This window comes from Vespa crabro, chromosome 1, assembly GCF_910589235.1.
Source record: "Vespa crabro chromosome 1, iyVesCrab1.2, whole genome shotgun sequence".
Lineage (NCBI taxonomy): Eukaryota > Metazoa > Arthropoda > Insecta > Hymenoptera > Vespidae > Vespa > Vespa crabro.
Genome location: NC_060955.1, coordinates 24317966 through 24335278, shown reverse-complemented (window position 1 = coordinate 24335278; position 17313 = coordinate 24317966). Strand labels below are relative to the sequence as shown.

Sequence of the window (17313 nt, the reverse complement as noted above, 5' to 3'; positions counted from 1 at the left end):
CAACTTGCATTCAATTCATCGAATACAATTGCGCGAGGTGGCATCGAGTTGCGATGCTCCGTTCGCTCGACTTACTTTAAATCTCCTTCGCTCTCTTTCTCTCGAAGCGTAACAGACGACAAAATCACGGCTTACCTTTTTTCCTTCGCAAAGGATCTACGATTAAAATATGGCATTAACTTCCAACCTCGAATACGATTATCTCTTAATTGATTAAGGATGTAAATCATGCGTCGATAGGGTTCTTGTCAATGAATTAAAAATAAATCCATTGGAACGTTATCCAACGAATAAAGTCCAAGAACGTAGATAAAGAAAACATTGGAAAGAAATGATTCGAGGGGATAAGAACGAAAGGTATATACCGCAAGATGGCGCTTGCGTTCTCATTGACCCTAATGCTCCCATCTCTCCTTCCGTTTAATCTCGATCGTAAAAGGAAATGGAAGAGCGAGAGCGAGAGAGAGATAGAGACTGCGTGAAATGGGCAGAGGGCGCAAAGATCGATCCAGTTGAGTTTGGTCAGTCATAGTAACGCGTGTCGTTGGATATACATTTGCTCGTTTGTCGCGTGTCGCGAGAAGGGTCGTGACGAGCGGGGAGGAGTAGAAGGAGAGGAGCGGTAGGTTGCGCGAGTTATTGAAAAGTGTTCGCTTCCTTTGAGAACAGGCAAATTCGGTTTTGCGTTGGTCAGAAACGTCGACGAACGAACGAACGAACGAACGAACGAACGAACGAACGAACGAGCGAGCGAGCGAGCGAGCGAGCGGTCGACCAAGGAACTCGCGTTTTTTTCCTCGCTCTTTCTCTCTCTCTCTCTCTCTCTCTCTGCTTATGCGAAAGCGCGCGCGCAATATCATCTCTCTCCCTCTTACTCAATTTTCGCCCTCCCGTTCCCCACTCTTCGGGCGCTGCACCAAGCTAAAGAATAAAGAGAAGGAGAAGGAGAACGAAGCAAGCGAAAGAAGATCCAAAGGAAGGTGGAGGTAGAAAAGAGCTTTAGTAAACGTTTCGGAGCTGTCGTCCGTTTCCTCAGTTTTATGATAATCGTTCTAAGGTGTGGATGTACGCGATATAAAAAGGCCGAGAAGAAAGGAGAAGGAAATAGATAGGCAGACAGATATATATATATATATAGAGAGAGAGAGAGAGAGAGAGAGAGAGAGAGAGGGAGGGAGAGAGAGGAAAAGCAGATAGGCGCTCGAGACGTCAGAGAAAAAAGCCGGAGAGAGATAGATCGAGAGAAATAAGTGACTCGATTAGATCGATCGTAGAATTTTTCTGGCGAAAGACTCGGTGGACTTTATGTGTTCGATCAGGTGACAGGAAGGAAGTCGCGAGAGAGGTAAGGTGCCGTGTCGCTACGAGAATCGGAGATTCCTCTGGAAGTGAGCCGAGAAGAAGAAAACGGGACAGAGGCAGAGGACACAGAGAAAACGGACGAGAAGAGAAAAAAAGAAAAAAACAGGTTGGTGTCCTACCGTCGTCTTTCCATTTACCTTACGATCATTCGTTTGCGCTCGCGAGGCGTGCCTGGTAGCGCGCGCCTTTTAAGGTTAGGACGTGCGATCGATTCTCGATGTACACTCGACGCGCCGAGAACGCGATTAGTTCACATTACCTGCTTCGACGTTTTCTCTCTCTCTCTCTCTCTCTCTCTTCGTTTCTCTTCTCGGAAGAGAATTTCGATCGGGGTGAGATGACAAGAGACGAGTGTTATTTGCGCACGTCCTATCCTGAAAACATAGAAAGAAATTTGAGAGAGAAATTCGAGAGCAATTCCTCGTGGACGTGTCCCCGTCCATCGACCGCCGACTAACGGGTAAAGAGCGCGCCCTACGATGTTCTATTCTTTCGTTGTCGTTGGCCGCCGTACGGCCGTGTGTTGCCTATCCACGTTCGAGTCTCGGTCAGCCGGACAAACTTCTTTTCCATTTTTAATACATTACGAATTTGCATTTCAATGTGACATCGTTTACTTAACGGTTTCTAATACAAGAGTTAACCTAACGATTTATGTTAAACCATTTCCGCCTTCTTCCCTTTCTATAATATAGATTTCTCTATATAGAATATTTTCGAATGCGAAAATTTCGTACATAAAAGATATCTTCTACGCGACCACACGAGAGTCATTTCTTCGGCGATGGAATTGCCGATGAGAATTTCTCGTTTGAATTTCGCGCGTACATGTACTTTGCTCCTCGAGATACATCACTTCGGACATAACTTGTATTATTATCTAATACACGGAGAGAAAGTTTGAGTCGGCCGAACGAGCGAACGAACGAACGAACGAACGAGAGAGAGAGAGAGAGAGAGAGAGAGAATTTTTCTAAAGTCCGATTCATTCGAGGAAATGAATTAAAAATATTTACATATTTCGCCATCTTAATTATGTCACATGCCGAACATGTATATATATTCGATCGAATCGAACGTTTCCGATCGTATTATATTATATGTATATATATAGTTTACAATTGCGATAGCGCGAACCGATCCTACTCGCGCGTTAGTCGCCTCTCTCCCTCGACATTTCTTTCCCGTTTGCCGCAGACTCCGCGTCGCTTAGGCGCCAGATACGTCACGAAAGGGAAACACGCACCTTGACCGCTCCTTGACTCGTAAGGGGGTGGAAAAGGAGAAAAAAAAAATTGGATCGATATGGAATGAACATCGAGCGCACTGTTAGCGACGCGTCATTCTGTGAATTATAATCGAAACTATAGGGCGCGACTGTAGGAATTTGACCTGTCCGCGCGAAATCGCCGTCGAATGTTTAAGAAAATCATTCGCTCGATAACCGTCCAAGTTTTTTATCAAAGCTACGAGCTTTCCTCGAGTGTTTTTTCTGTTCCCTATTGTCGCATATTCATCAGCGATTCGTAACTTAGGCCGAGGAAGCGCGCGCAAAGACAAAGGATTATTTTCTAGTCTCGCTCGCACCTCGTAATACGGACGAAGGAACGTATTTTGTTCGTTCGTTCATTCGTCCGTCCGTCCATCCGTCCGTCCGTCCGTTCCCTGTCGGACGGTTTACTTTAGAAAGTGGTTTCCTCGCGTCGGCGGTCACGTTTTACCGAGGCCCGCAAGCTTCGAGGGAAACGCGGACGAAATCACCGGCGGATGTAGCCGAACCATTACGAAATGTAAATCCTGTTCCGTGTCTAAAAGGAAAGAAAGAAAGAGAATGGACACACTTTTTACTTTTGACTTTATACTTCTTTCTGTTTCTCTCTCGCGCGCGCACGCTACTATCTTACATAAGCAGCGAAATCTTATTGAATGAAGGAAAAAAGAAATAACCGGTTGCGAACGCCATAAAGAGAGAGATAGAGAGAGAGAGCGTATTGGTTTTGGCCGCGTCATCGATATGCCTCTTGCCCGATGCAATTGTTCGATTTATCGATGTAAACATTTCTCTCTCTTTCTCTCTCTCTCTCTCTCTATCTCTCTCTTTAACGCGGTTCCCGACGATAAATTCGAGACAGATCCGAAAAGTCTCGAGCATTATCGAGATAACGCGGTACACCATTACAAAGTACACCTCCGATGTGCGAAAATCCGATGGAATACGAGACTCGCCGAGAAGAGCGCATATTTTCGTGTTTCCTCCTTTCGAACCATCTTGTTTACTTTGCCCACGTCATCTTATTCTTTCCTCGTTTCGTCAAATTTCTTCTCATCGATCGGAAGAAAAAATGAAGACGAGCAGGTTCTACTATCGCGTTCTTATCTTCTCCCTTCCACACGAATTCCCCGTTTCTGCATGCGATCCCTTTCTGATCGTTCCGTTTAATCGGGATGCAGGCAACAAAATGGTGATGTGTTATGCCGTAAAGGCTTAAGTATTACTCGTACCAGTTTTTATATTCACCTTATCCCTCTTTTTCCGAAAGTTCAATCGTGTCCTTCGATCCGTGCCTTTCAATTTCCTGTTTGTTTAATTTCGCGTGCGCTATTAAATGATAAGACAAAAGATAAAGAATTATCGGAGTTGTCCGAGTATACTATACGCAATTATCGTAAATCTCTCTAATCGTAGAGAGAGGCGTAATCGTTGGCAAATGTCTTTCCGCGACCGGAATTTTAGTTTTAACACGCCTTTTTCGACTCGGATTGCGTAATTAAAGGACAGAATTGTAAGTACTTCGATTTGTATTCGTTTAATCGATCCTTATTATTATTTCAGATCTGAATCAAGATGACGAATATCGTGGCTGATTTGATTCATGGCTACAGGGATCTCATGGACAATAAGTCCGGTGAGTTGTAAATTTTCTTTTCGTTTTCCTTTTCGTTCCCCCTCCCCTACCAACACCCACCCGATCTTTCCCTCCGATCACGCTCTTCCATCGCGTCTTTATTGCTTTTCCTTTTTTTTTTTTTTTTTTTTTTTTTTTTTTTTTTTTTTTCCCGTTGCGCGCCATAAGATCCGCGCTCTCCGTTAGGCTAGGCGTCGCTAGGCAATAAACCGGCAGAAGGAATTAATGCGCGCAGCTAATGCGATTGGAAATGCCGTTGGAAGAGAAGGAGGAGGCTGTGGATCGTTTCGAGATAATCCTTTGCCCGCTCTCTTTTCTGCGACTTTCGTTGTCGTCGAAAAGCAAATTTTCTTCACCCGTCGATGAAACTAGAGTTTGCGTTAATCGTTGTATATGATATCTATAAGCAGGTACGAGAAAGTGGCACGCGAACCAAAAGAGTTCGCAATATCGAACGAGTTCGATGAGGCGCTACGGTCAGCATTGTTGCAATAATCGTCGTTTCGTGGCTTCTGTATAAACGAATACGCATATGCGGAGCCATTACGGGTCACAAGTCGTATATGTAAAAGGAGAAGGAAAGTGTTCTCGCCCGTTATGCTATATATTGTAACATTTTTTTGTTTATGTAACAGCCGCGACACGGATTATCGCGGACAGGTTTAAAGGATCAGAGCGCTCGATAAATGAGCTTATTTTTGAAGATCTATACACTTGAAGCGAATATTTTTTATCTCTTGCCCACATACTAGTTTATATTTTAAACGATCTCTCTTAAGAAAAATTACTGAAAAATATTAAAAAATGAGGTCCTCCTCCGCGCGAAAATTTCACAACAAACGAATCAATATTGAAAAAAACAGTTAACTTTCGCTGCACAATTCGTAACGGAATGCTTTTATAGCCATGGCAGACGCACTTTGCAGTACAAAAGATCTAACTATTAAATCTATCGCTTTGTCCGAGTAATAGTAAAAAATAATCGTCGATATGACACCGTAAAGCAGTCTGCTCCCCAACAGTCGTCCGTCTTCAGAAACAATCAAACCTGAGCCTTTTCCCATTTTTCCTGTTAATTTTTCTTTTCTCCTTCGCAAGAAAAATTTAATATGCTCGATGACGGCATCGTGAAACGACTGGTACAATTTTTCTATTTCTCGTAAAGCAGCAATTCTTAACAATCGGAATGCTAAAATAATTCGTCTGTTTATGTCATACGCAGTATTTTTTTTTTTTTTTTTCTTTTTTTATAAGAGTCACCATTAATGGAAAAACCGAGTCCACGAATTACAGAAGAAAAGATTGGTGAAAAAGTTTAGAATTCTGTGCACATACAATAGATAGAACCAGGTATGCGCGTACGGATCCAAACGATTCAAAACTCTCGCAGCTGCCCGACCGTTCAACCTAAAAACATCTAAAAGTCAATTTGTCGGTCGATCAAAATCGATATTTTGAAACTTCTCGCCTAATCTTATATGTCCCTTGATCGATCGAACTAATCTGGTTCGGCCGATTTTTTATTATAGCTGCGTAATAACAGCAAAAAAAAACTGTCTCTTTCAAAATCGTAAATCGTTTTAACATTCGCTAATGCATATTGATACGTTCGGAACGACGAGTCGAAATAATATTTGACGGTATTTCTTCGATAACGCGTTGTTAACGCGACGGTGAAAGATTGTTTTGATTTAATGAACGACCACGCGTCGTATGCCATTGAATTGTTACGCGTACGTTGGATTTTCTTACGATTGATGAAAAACTCTGATGAGAAATGGACGTTTCAATTATTTCGTTTGGTTGCCTCAACGAATCTTTTTTGCACGTTTATTTCATGTCACCGAGTAAAAAGGAAGTGCGCGATCGATCGATCATTTCAATGTATACGATTTAAATATAATGTTAATGCGATTTAATATCTGCCTTTTTGTTACAATTACAATGGTATTTTATACGATCGGACAGAGGTTTAATAATTTATTCTTATCGGACTGTTAAAATAGGAAATGAAATTATAAAGATCAACGACCTCGTGCGAGTTATTTTTATATACGAGCGCATTGCTGGCTCTCGTACCCGAAACACGTTTCCTTTCGATAAATCAGACGAAATTCGTCTTCCTTTGCCGTCTTTTAAATCTTTGGGTAGCGGAAAAATAGGGCGCTAAAATATAGTGTGCCAAGGTAGCTTCTGGTCAACGGAAAAATGCATTTTTCTCTTTTTCTTCGCCCGTGGGCCCACGCAAACGTATGTAAGTAAATTTTTCATCTTTCGACGAATATTTTCAAATCGGAAATAATGCATTCAAAGGCTCAACACGCAGAAGCACACTTTGCATACTTTTAGTGCGCTCTCTCCTCCCTTTAGGCTCGTACTCGTTCGCACGAGTAGAGGAGAGACGCCTTGAAAGCTCTGCGCTAAAAGCGCCTTCTCTCGATCGATGCTATCCCTTAATTAGAGAGAAAGAAGGAAAGAAAAAGAACGAGGATGGAGGAGGGCGGAGGGGGGAGGGGTTTGTAAAAGAAAAAGAGCTCGTACCGGTTATATGTATATTCTATACGTTTCATTTTCTTTCTATATTATCGCCCTCGTAAAATATTTTTCGGAGAAAGCGTAAGAATGAACGACGAAAAGAGCCGGTAGTCCAGTGGTCGAGGTAATGCGCCTCGAGAAGAAACTAACGGCCGTCCTTTGGCGAAAATAAAAGGAGGGAGAGAGAAAGAAGAGGAGAAAAAAATTATGGTCATAACGGGACGAAAGTAGAGCACGCGCGGCCGTTTTGAAGCCGGGGTCGGTGCGCTCTCGGGGGAAAGCTTGGGAGGAGAGAGAGAGAGAGAGAGAGAGAGAGAGAGAGAGAGAGAGAGAGAGAGAGAGAGAGAGAGAGGAGAGATGGCAATAAAAAGTTTGGAGGAGGGCTTCGATCGGGGATTCGCGCTTTTAGCCACTTGGAAAACTCTAGGTACATCCCGGAAGCGGGGGCGCTAAAGCGAACGACGACGATCATCCAGGAGGCTTAGCTCGACGATTTCTCCCTCGCTCTCGCTCTTTGTGCAATCTCCCGACACTTGGCTGCGCTTCCACGATCCGCACCGACGAGAGACTCTACCACCGGAGCAAAGTACTTGCTCGATGCTAGTCTTCTCCCTCTCTCTCGGTCCCCCATTTAATCGATAATCCGCTCCGCCACGAAACTCGGAAAGATGAAGCGCATCCCTGTTGATTCGTCCTACTACGGACAGTCGTACGCTTTCTTCGCAGGACCTTCCGAGGACACGGTTGTTGGTGGTAAGAGCGAGAGGAGGGTCAAAAAATAGGCGCGTTTATATACATAGGTGTGTTATGAACCTCTGTCCATCGCGTGCGCAATCGAGGTGGCGACGAGGTCACACGAAGAGCGCAAACTTAATTTACTGGAAAGACCGACGATGCGCTCTTTCTCTCTTAGGGGTTGCCGTTTAGCTGGGTAAAAAGCGCGCAACAAATTTTATTCCGCTATAACAGAGATATATTACCCCGTCTTGGTTCGAACAAGGATGAAACATTACGCGAATAATTGAATGGAATACGATATCGTATTTTAGATATATATCGTATTTTTGGATAAACAAGTACGCGTGACTTTGGGATTAATTATTATTACGATTACGTAGACATGAATTTAGACTTTTATCGCTAACTGACGTAAATATTATTATTATCGATAATAATATTCATGTTATTTAAATTATTTTAATACCGAAAACTATACTTCCTTTAAATTTTAAATTATTTGCGACAAAGATTAGCATAATCGGTGTAAAGTAAGCTTTTGTTTTTTCGAACAGAACTTTCTTATCTAGTCTGAGACCTTTCTCATTTCGAGATGTGTTAATCGTTAATTTTCTCTATTACGTATGTAAACTACGTAAACAGGACTATCGCGGTGACCATTGTTCTCCGGGTGTTAACTCGTGTCACACTAATCGCTGGCATTGGTCGTTGAATCGAAACAAACGGTCGAAAAAATGAAGAGAGAGAGAGAGAGAGATCGCGAGGGGACGAATTGAAAAAATCGCACCTGTACGAGGCGTAATTGTAATTTCTAATTCATTTGTTGTTGATTATTTTCAGATCCTAGGGTAAACGACTGGGTGATGATGAGCAGTCCCTTCCCAACGATGGCCATATGCCTGTTTTACGCATACTTTAGTAAAGTAATAGGACCGAAGTTGATGGAAAACAAAAAACCGTTCAATCTTCGACGTATCCTAATCGTTTACAATCTCGTACAGACCCTCTTTTCCACATGGATCTTCTACGAGGTTTGTATATCACCTTATATCGCATTTATATTAGCTTTTACTCCGAGGAAGCATCGATAACGGATATCATGGTCGATCCTTAATTACTTTGACCGTGCTGCGTCGCTCGCTCGCGATTAATTAAGTTGATGAAGGAATGCGTCTCTTAATTTATCGAATGCGCTATATTTGGCGCTCTTTTATTAATATTTTCATTGCGTCGCGCATATCGATGCGCGCCTATCTACTCTCTATCTATCGTCCATTGCAGAGCAGATGCGCAACCAACCGATCAACCGGCGAGACGCGATCAAATTTCAAAGTTGATACGAAGGGAAAAAAGAAAGGAAGAGAGAAAAAAGGCCTAATCTCTCTTCTCTAATCTATATTCTAAATTCGTTTCGTTGTTAATAGGTCTCAACTGATGTTATTTTTGCGTTGTACAATACTTTGATAGAATTCAAATGAACGCCATAAATGGGCAGCGGGGCGTTTACGATGTGGATTAAACGACGCAAGTATTCGCATCGGATTCCTTTCTCTCTCTCTCTCTCTCTCTCTCTCTCTCTCTCTCTCTCTCTCTCTCTCTCTCTCTCGACAAAGTTTCGTCGATAAATCGGATCTCAAGCAATGCCCGCGAGCGTTATTAATCGTCCGTTATTGATAGTACCACATCGTGTCGGTATTATTTACACTCTTTGGACTGCCTCGAAATTGAACTTGCTCGCAAAGAAAAATAAGGAAAAGCTGTATTAGCTATTTATAAAATAGTTGATTTATTTGGACGTAAACTCGTAAAATTCATCGATACGATTATAATCATGGCAATTATTTAAGCGCAGGCGTTTTTCCAACGAGACAAAGCCAATGGTATAAAAAGTATTTTCTTATTGCAAACCATTAAAGCTATTATCTAACGCTTTTTGGTTTAATAAAATTATGAAAAGCTTATAAACATATCGATATCTTTATGTTCGATTCGCGATAGAGGTATAAATACGTTTGATTGCAGATATTAAATCGCTAGAAATACGCTATAAAAAGTGATTCGCGCAGAAGTTGTTAGGAAGGATTATAAAAGTTGTCGCGCGTCTATCTCGATGCCGAAATAAACGCCGACTCGAGATAGATTCCGAAGCTATTTCCAATCGAACGTGTAACAGGAATATTAAGATCTTGTCTTAACGTTTGCCACTTACCGAGAATCTTGTTTAACTTTAAAATATATATTCGAAATTTAAAATACATATTTGAAATCGAATAGGTCGCGCGACAAATATCGTTGTTCCTCTGAGAATCCATCCATTGTTCGTTCGCCGCTCGTCGAAGCTCGTCGAAGCATCCAGAGAGAAGAAAATCCCTCAAGATTTATTGCTTTTAAAATGAAACTCTCTATCCTTCGATTTATGATGTTAGCTGGACGATGAAAATTTCATCGCGCGGTATATCTCGATTCGTAATGCTTATCGTTCGTCTTGTAATTAATAAGTCATTTAGCAAAGGAATAACTAATCTTTTGTCGATAATCGATTAGGGAAAAGAACAATCTTCCCCGATATGAAATTCTCGAAAGAGAGTCGTCATCGAAATTCTCGATAATAGCCTTGAAATAATACTTTCCCGAGCGATTTATCTTACAAAGTACACTCTTTAAAGTATTACGTAGAGCGACGATATCACGCATCGCAGCCTTGACACGCACCTCCTACGTGCGTACGTAAGTACGCTTTTGATCGTGCGCTCTCGTCAATGCGTCTCCGCACAGAAGCAAATCTTAGGAGCTCTCGTTGAGCATTGCTACCAGTCGTAGTAGTAGTAGAAGACGAGCACCGACTCTATGTACTCACGAATCGCGGCGTCGGTCCGTTTGTCCTATCGACACTTTCAGGGTTGCGTCAAGACGGTCAAGTTCGTGAGGAGGATCGTCTCTTCCTATTTTCTTTCGTGCTTATCGTTCTATCTATTCGATTCCTCGGAGAGAGATCGGCCGACGAAAATACCAAAATGATGACCGATCGTTAGTTCTGTTACATCTATCTCGATGCTATTCGAAATATACAAGTTTCTCTTTCTAACATGATTACGAGTTCTATATATACGCGTATGTTCTTTAACGTCGTCTCGGACGTATTGAATTTATTTCGCGTTAAGATCGAAATCAACGAGGACAACAAGGAGGAAAACAAGGTGCCGCTCGACGACGACGTGTCGTCTATTCAGGCCATGTGCTCTGATTATTCCCCGAGATCGATCGATGTGTTAGGGACGCGAGAGCTTTGAGGGTGGCTGGATATAAAAGAGAGAGGGAGAGAGAGAGAGAGAGGGAGAGGGAGAGAGAGAACCTTTCGGTTTTGGAGGAATTAAAAGTACCTAGTGACCGACGATTCCTTCATCGAGTAACGACGGTCGGCCGCAAAGGATTGATATCGCTTTGATAGCTCGGTCGAGCGGAGTAGTATATAAGGCGTGTCTCTCAAGCACCCACGTATACGTATATACGTACCGTAGACGTGACATACGTATTTATATGTACGACACATACGTACTTGAACCGCTTCGTACAGTGACCTAAAAGCCACGCTAGCTTCCTCGTAAACGATTCTTCCACTATCACCTCCTGCGCCAACGAAGGCTGCTTCTAGAGCGAGTTCAACTTTGAACGAAGCCCGTTCGCATGATTTACCTCGTCGCCTCTATTTCGTATTATATCAAAGTCGTAACGTTGCCGTACTTGACGGTCCTCGAGCACCTCTCATCTTATTTCTTTCGATGATTCAGCATTTAGCACTTCAACATTTTGAAAGTCCTACTTGCGGTTTTACGCGGATTAACGTATTATTAGGTCATCGATCGATAAGAATTAAAAGTCTCGATTAAAAAAAGATTCCCAATGCGTTCGACCACATGTTTTGAACACATTTATAAACACTTATCAAATAAGCAGCAACGAAAAAAAAAAAAAAGAACGAAAAAAGAAACAAGTTTCTTTCGTCCCCACTTTTTTTTCTCTCTACGATCTTTTCCCCCACTCGTTTCTCCTCTTTCTCTTTAGTTATCGTCGATATACATATATCTAAACTTTTTCTGGTGAGAAAGGCGTAAAAAATCTATTCCTCATCGAGCGTGCCTTCGCGATTATCTTATTTAATTTGACACCCATGATTCCAACCTTTTTGTCTATTTTTTTTCTTTATCATTGCAAACTCTTTTGCGATATAAAAAGCTCGTTTTTGAATACTCGTGGAAACGCAATTATGTATTCTTTCGTTTTTGCGATCGATTACGACATGTAACATTGAAACGTCCTTCCGAAACGAATAACTTGTTTTTCTCCTGAGCAAAGTCTTTAAATAATTGAGCATACATGCGTAAAAGAGTGAAAATAAGGAAGATAATATTATACCAAACGGTATATCTCTTTTCAGTATTTGATGAGTGGCTGGGCGAGAGGATACAGCTTTCGTTGTCAGCCAGTCGACTACTCGACCAGTCCTTTAGCGCTCAGGATGGCGAACACATGTTGGTGGTATTACTTCAGCAAATTCACCGAATTCTTCGATACGGTGAGAATACATATGAGGAATAATAGTTAAATAATATCTAGAATGGAAAGGATCGATTATTAGGGACCGATATTAAGCTTGATAACGAAGATTCTCGTCTATTTTCGCAGCTGTTCTTTATCCTGAGAAAAAAGAATCAACACGTGTCCACCCTTCACGTGATACACCACGGCGTGATGCCCTTTTCCGTATGGATGGGAATGAAGTTCGCACCGGGTGGTCATAGTACATTCTTCGCCCTCTTGAACACTTTCGTCCACATAATCATGTATTTCTATTACATGGTCGCGGCGATGGGCCCGCAATATCAGAAGTACATATGGTGGAAAAAGTACCTCACAACGCTACAAATGGTAAGATAACAAGTTAAGGATTTCCTTAAGGAAAAAGAATAGAGTAATGTTTAAAAGAGTAATAGATACATCTTTGTAAAACGAAAGAATCGTTCAAAGATCTCGCTCTCCCCATTTTTTTTCTTCTTTTTTCTTTCTTTTTCTTTTTTCTCTTCTCCTTTTTTTTTTTTGCTTTTTTTTCTTTTTTTTCTTTTTTTTCTTCATTTTTCTTTTAATTTTCAGGTGCAGTTTGTATTGATCATGATGCACCAGTTTCAGTTGCTCTTCACGGATTGCGACTATCCTCGAAGCTTCATGATCTGGATAAGTCTCCATGGTTTCCTCTTCTTTGGTCTTTTCTCGGACTTTTATAAAACAAAATACACAGTTCAGAAATCGAGGAGTAGGATGGCAAACGGCACGAACAACGGTGCGTGCATGCCCGTCCTCGACGATTATCCGACTAAGTCAAAGCAAAACGGTATATCGACGTACGCGACCATCTACAACAAAGAGTACAACAGTTGTTACAGCAATGGCACCAACAACGGCTACGTGGCGAACAACAACACCGAAAAGAAGCTCGCTTAGGGCCGTGCCGTCACATCTCGAAGAAAGTTCAAAGACTTGCTTCGAGACGCGAAAGATCCGCTCGTCTCATCGAATTTTACATTCCGTTAACAGCAAATAATACGCGTTGACGCAACGTAGACGACAGTCGCTGCCAAATGATCGCACATTGTCCGCCATAGACGAGATAGAGAGACGGATGAGGAAGTGACGATTTTTTTTCAGGGAGAGAGAGAGAGAGAGAGAGAGAGAGAGAGAGAAAATAGTCCACGTCGATGGGTTCGTCGAAGAAAAAACGCACCTTTCTTTTCTTGCTTCAGCTTGATCCATCATTTTCCATAATAACATTGGCGATACGACTTTTCGTAGAAAACGACGTTTCGTCTAACGTCACGTACGTACCACGTCCATTATTTACGCGACACTTTGTTTCGGTGTCGTGACGCTAAAAAGAAAGAAGATGGTAGAATTGTTGCGTTTAATTTTTCGTCAAAAGGACGAAAGACTCGATTCTCAAATAACGAGGGATACGTAGTAGAGCGGACATGGATACGTGTCCGAGAGGACGAGCGGATTACAAGGGCGAAACGCGCACAATTGTAAAAAGATAAGAAAAAAAAAGAAAAAAGAAAAAAAAAGAAAAAGAAAGAAAACTAAAAGGAACAAAAAAAAAAAAGAAAATTTGAAAGAAAAGAAGTCACGCCCTTGCTTCGCGTGCGTTTCTTCTTTTTTTCTTTTTTTCGTCTTTTGTAAGCTGCCGTTGCACGTCCAACTAACATAAACGTGTGATGTTTCATATGTGATTTTAAGCTATTATGGCTGGTAAAAGGGTTGGGTAGGTGGATGGGTGGGAGGGTTGGTTGGGTAAGGGAAATCATCTTTGGAATCTTGCACGCCAACGCGTTTACGTGTTGCACGGGCGTGCGCGCGTTCACCTACACTTTCACGTAGGACATAGACATAAGATATTATACATGGAAAATCGATCACTATCCCGAACTCTACTTCTCGTTTCATCATCATCGGAATCATTCTTGTCTTGTCCGCGTCTCTCTATTGCCCTTATTGTGTTCAAAGGCTTTGATGTTGGATCGTAGAGTTAAGCGTTTGCCCTTTGCGTGCGCGCGCGCATTCGAGGATCGCGCGATAAGGTGCTGATTCTAAGTTACTATAGCGTTTCTAATAGCGCGTATTAATGCTTGGAGAAGAGGGGGGAGGAGTCCATTTTCAATGGAAATTTTCGATCGTTCGATGAGATCGCTGGAAAAGGACAAATTCGAGTGCTGGATTTAAGGAACCATCGTACTTTCGAGCCTGCCTGCCTGCCTGCCTGCCTCTCTGTCTGTCTGTCTGTCTGTCTGTCTGTCTGTCTGTCTGTCTGTCTGTCTATTTATCCGTTGTTTATGATAATTTCTCTCTCTTTCTCTTTTTCCTTCTTCGTTCGTACGTGTTCACGTATCTCTCCTCGTGCTCAACTCCAAATTTCAGAAAAATCTTTTCGTATTGTTTGCCGCATATTTGGGTGAAGCGTCGAAAATTATTTTTCTTTTCCTTTTCTTTATTTTTGCTTTTTTATTTTTTTTTTTGTTTTTTTTTCTGTTTTTTTTTTTTTTTTTTTTTTTTTTTTTTTTTATCATACATGGGTACGCGTATGAATATGAAAGCACCAAACGTAAAGCGAGGCTCCGATAAGGATCGACCAAATTCATACTTTCCGCGTTTTATGCGATTATCGCGAAGATACGAGCGAAGAATCGATATAAACATGCAATCGATTGGTATTTGTCGATTGTATCATCATCTCGTAATATTACACGTACGTGTGGTAAATAGAGGAGAGAGAAAAAATTGAAACGTTTATAAATTATAAACTTGCACTGAAATCGTCGACATTTGTACACTCCCTGTTTTAATGAATGTTTTATTCATGAATGTAGAAAAATTGAATGTGGAGTAAATATTCGACGGGTACATATATGTAACGTGTATCTCGATCGCTTTTTCATTTTTTCTTTTTCCTCTTCACGTTCTCTCTTTTCGGTCGGTCATTTTGATCCATAATTCGACGTCGGCGTTTTCAACCGATCAAAAAGTTTAGCGATTACTTAATACCTTCTTTTTTACGACTTGATCGCAGCAGTGCAAGCACTTGTCCTCTTTTCGTCGCACAAGCGTTCAGGCATACGCGAATACGTGGGAGAAAGAAAACGGAAAAGAATTTGACCACTTGACTGTCGACCTGGATTATAAACTATATATGTATGTCAGCGATTTCATTCTACAAGCTGTTTGTAAATTCCGCATGTTAGAAGCGAGCGAGAGAGAAAGAGAGAGGGGTGGGGGGAAGGAGAGAGGAGAAGCAAACGCAAGAATAAGTAGGCAAAAGTTGAGAAAATTAAGGCAGAAAGCGCTTTTTTTCTTCCTTCAAAACATAAGGAAGCGGAAGCTTCTCGCGTGTCGAAGACAGGCGTGTACCCGAAGGATCTTTTGAATGTTTGAAAAAGAAAAAATAACGAAATTACAAAGATTACTTTTCGATGGCGTATTCGCGCGGAAAAATTCGAATCGATTAACTAGCTGAAAGTGAAGTATCAGACGCTCATGGATTGGTCTAGGCACAAATGGAATTTATTTCTCGCGCAAACGCGAAACGATTCGCGTCGGAAGATCTTCGCGTCTTTTCTTTTCTTATCCTAGCTATTAAAAGGATAAATGAAAATGCACGCGGAAGGGCAGACTCGACTCTGTATCGATTTATAGAGAAGGACCGATATATCTTTGTACATATATATAATAAAAAAAGGGGGAAAAAAAAGATACGAATACGGTATACGTATAAAAATGATTATAACGAAACTTTAGAATCGATCGATAGTGTAAAGAGAATCGTTCAAAGAAGAAATAGAGGATTAAATGTAATAATATTGGCGATCGATCGTCCTTGACTACCGTCGAGAATGACGGACCGCTCGACTAAATGAGACCAGGAAGGACGATTGCATGCGTCTATCTATTGTCGCGTACCTAATGTTATAAGAATACGAACTCTGTAGCGGTTACCGATTCTCATTATATTTTTGTACATAATTGGGAAGAATTGCTCGAGAATAAAAGGAGATTGAAGAAACGACGACGTCTCCCGTGAGGTCCTTGCGGGTAAGAGAGAGAGAGCGAGAGAGCGAGAGAGCGAGAGAGCGAGAGAGCGAGAGAGAGAGAGAGAGAGAAGGCAGTCCTCGTCGATGGATTCATCGTTGGAAAACGCACCTTTCTTTTCTTACATTGTTCCGTACGAAGTGCTGAGAGGGAAAAAAAGAAGATCGTTGGTTAAACTATTCGTCAAAGAGCGGAAAGACTCAAATAAAGAGAGAGAGAGAGAGAGAGAGGAAAGTGACCAATATCGGACCTCTGGTCTCGTATAACTTTCTTATCGTTAACGTTAAAATTCAACAATTGTCCGAAGATTCGCCTCGACAGAATTAATAAAAAAAAGTACATACTAGCGGAAAGCATTATCGAATTTTGGAAAAAAAGTGTCAAAAACGATAGTTTGGATAAAGTGTTCCAAGGTCGGATCCATTATTTCTCGTATATTAAGACTGGCTAATAAAAATCTTAAATCCCATGTAAAATATTAAAAAAGACTTTGGTTATGCGATAGAATCACTTATTTAAACGCACGAGGGAATATTTTGGAACATGGAAACACTTAGAAAATTGAATATAACAAGAATAAATTTTAAATCTTTGTTAATTTTGTTTGCCGCAAATATATTTATTTTCTTTACGTATTTTTTATTGAACGAACTCATCAAAATTGTTTCAGGGACTTTTAGCAACCTTCATTTTCTTTTTTCTCATTGGCCCACACTATCATCGCCCTTACCATCTATTCACTTTCTCTTATTGCTCGTCATTGTGTATGATTTGAAAATTGAAGGAAATAATTTGACTGCAAGAAAATATACGGTGAAAAATGTTCCGACTTTGGGAATGAGAATTGACTTTAGGAACGTTTTTTATCATTACCTCTAACGAACGACTTAAAAAGGCTATAAATTGTTACTTGCAGTCTATTTAAAACGCAATTAAAAGTGAGAAACGTACGTTTATCAATTTCGAGACTTGTTTCGAAGAGATGAGGACAGGATCGGCAGGATGAAAATCGATGCGTCGCACGCTAAATCACATTGACAAAAATGAGTAAGTTATTTCGCGAAGTAACTGTCCCAGTTTGTACAAATATGCGAGATATTATATCTAATAAAATAAGCCGAGTATTCGAGATGGTCGCGGGGGA

At 41.2% G+C, this 17313-nt stretch overlaps 1 protein-coding gene across 1 annotated transcript; it reads left to right on the top strand.

Moving 5' to 3' along the window:
- The first annotated feature begins 513 nt into the window (after nt 1-513).
- LOC124430554 (elongation of very long chain fatty acids protein-like) lies at nt 514-16800 on the top strand. Its single transcript, XM_046977328.1, has 6 exons — nt 514-1468; nt 4196-4268; nt 8382-8572; nt 11977-12114; nt 12225-12467; nt 12690-16800. Exons 2-6 carry the CDS (start codon nt 4208-4210, stop codon nt 13035-13037), a joined length of 981 nt encoding a protein of 326 aa, XP_046833284.1. The 5' UTR covers nt 514-1468; nt 4196-4207; the 3' UTR covers nt 13038-16800.
- The last annotated feature ends 513 nt before the right edge of the window (nt 16801-17313 follow it).

Excerpts from the sequence above, each read along its gene's own strand:
- LOC124430554 (XM_046977328.1), top strand. The coding sequence starts at position 4,208 with ATGACGAATATCGTGGCTGATTTGATTCATGGCTACAGGGATCTCATG. Across the intron at positions 4,269-8,381 it reads TCTCATGGACAATAAGTCCG|ATCCTAGGGTAAACGACTGG; the intron begins GTGAGTTGTAAA and ends GATTATTTTCAG. Across the intron at positions 8,573-11,976 it reads CCACATGGATCTTCTACGAG|TATTTGATGAGTGGCTGGGC; the intron begins GTTTGTATATCA and ends ATCTCTTTTCAG.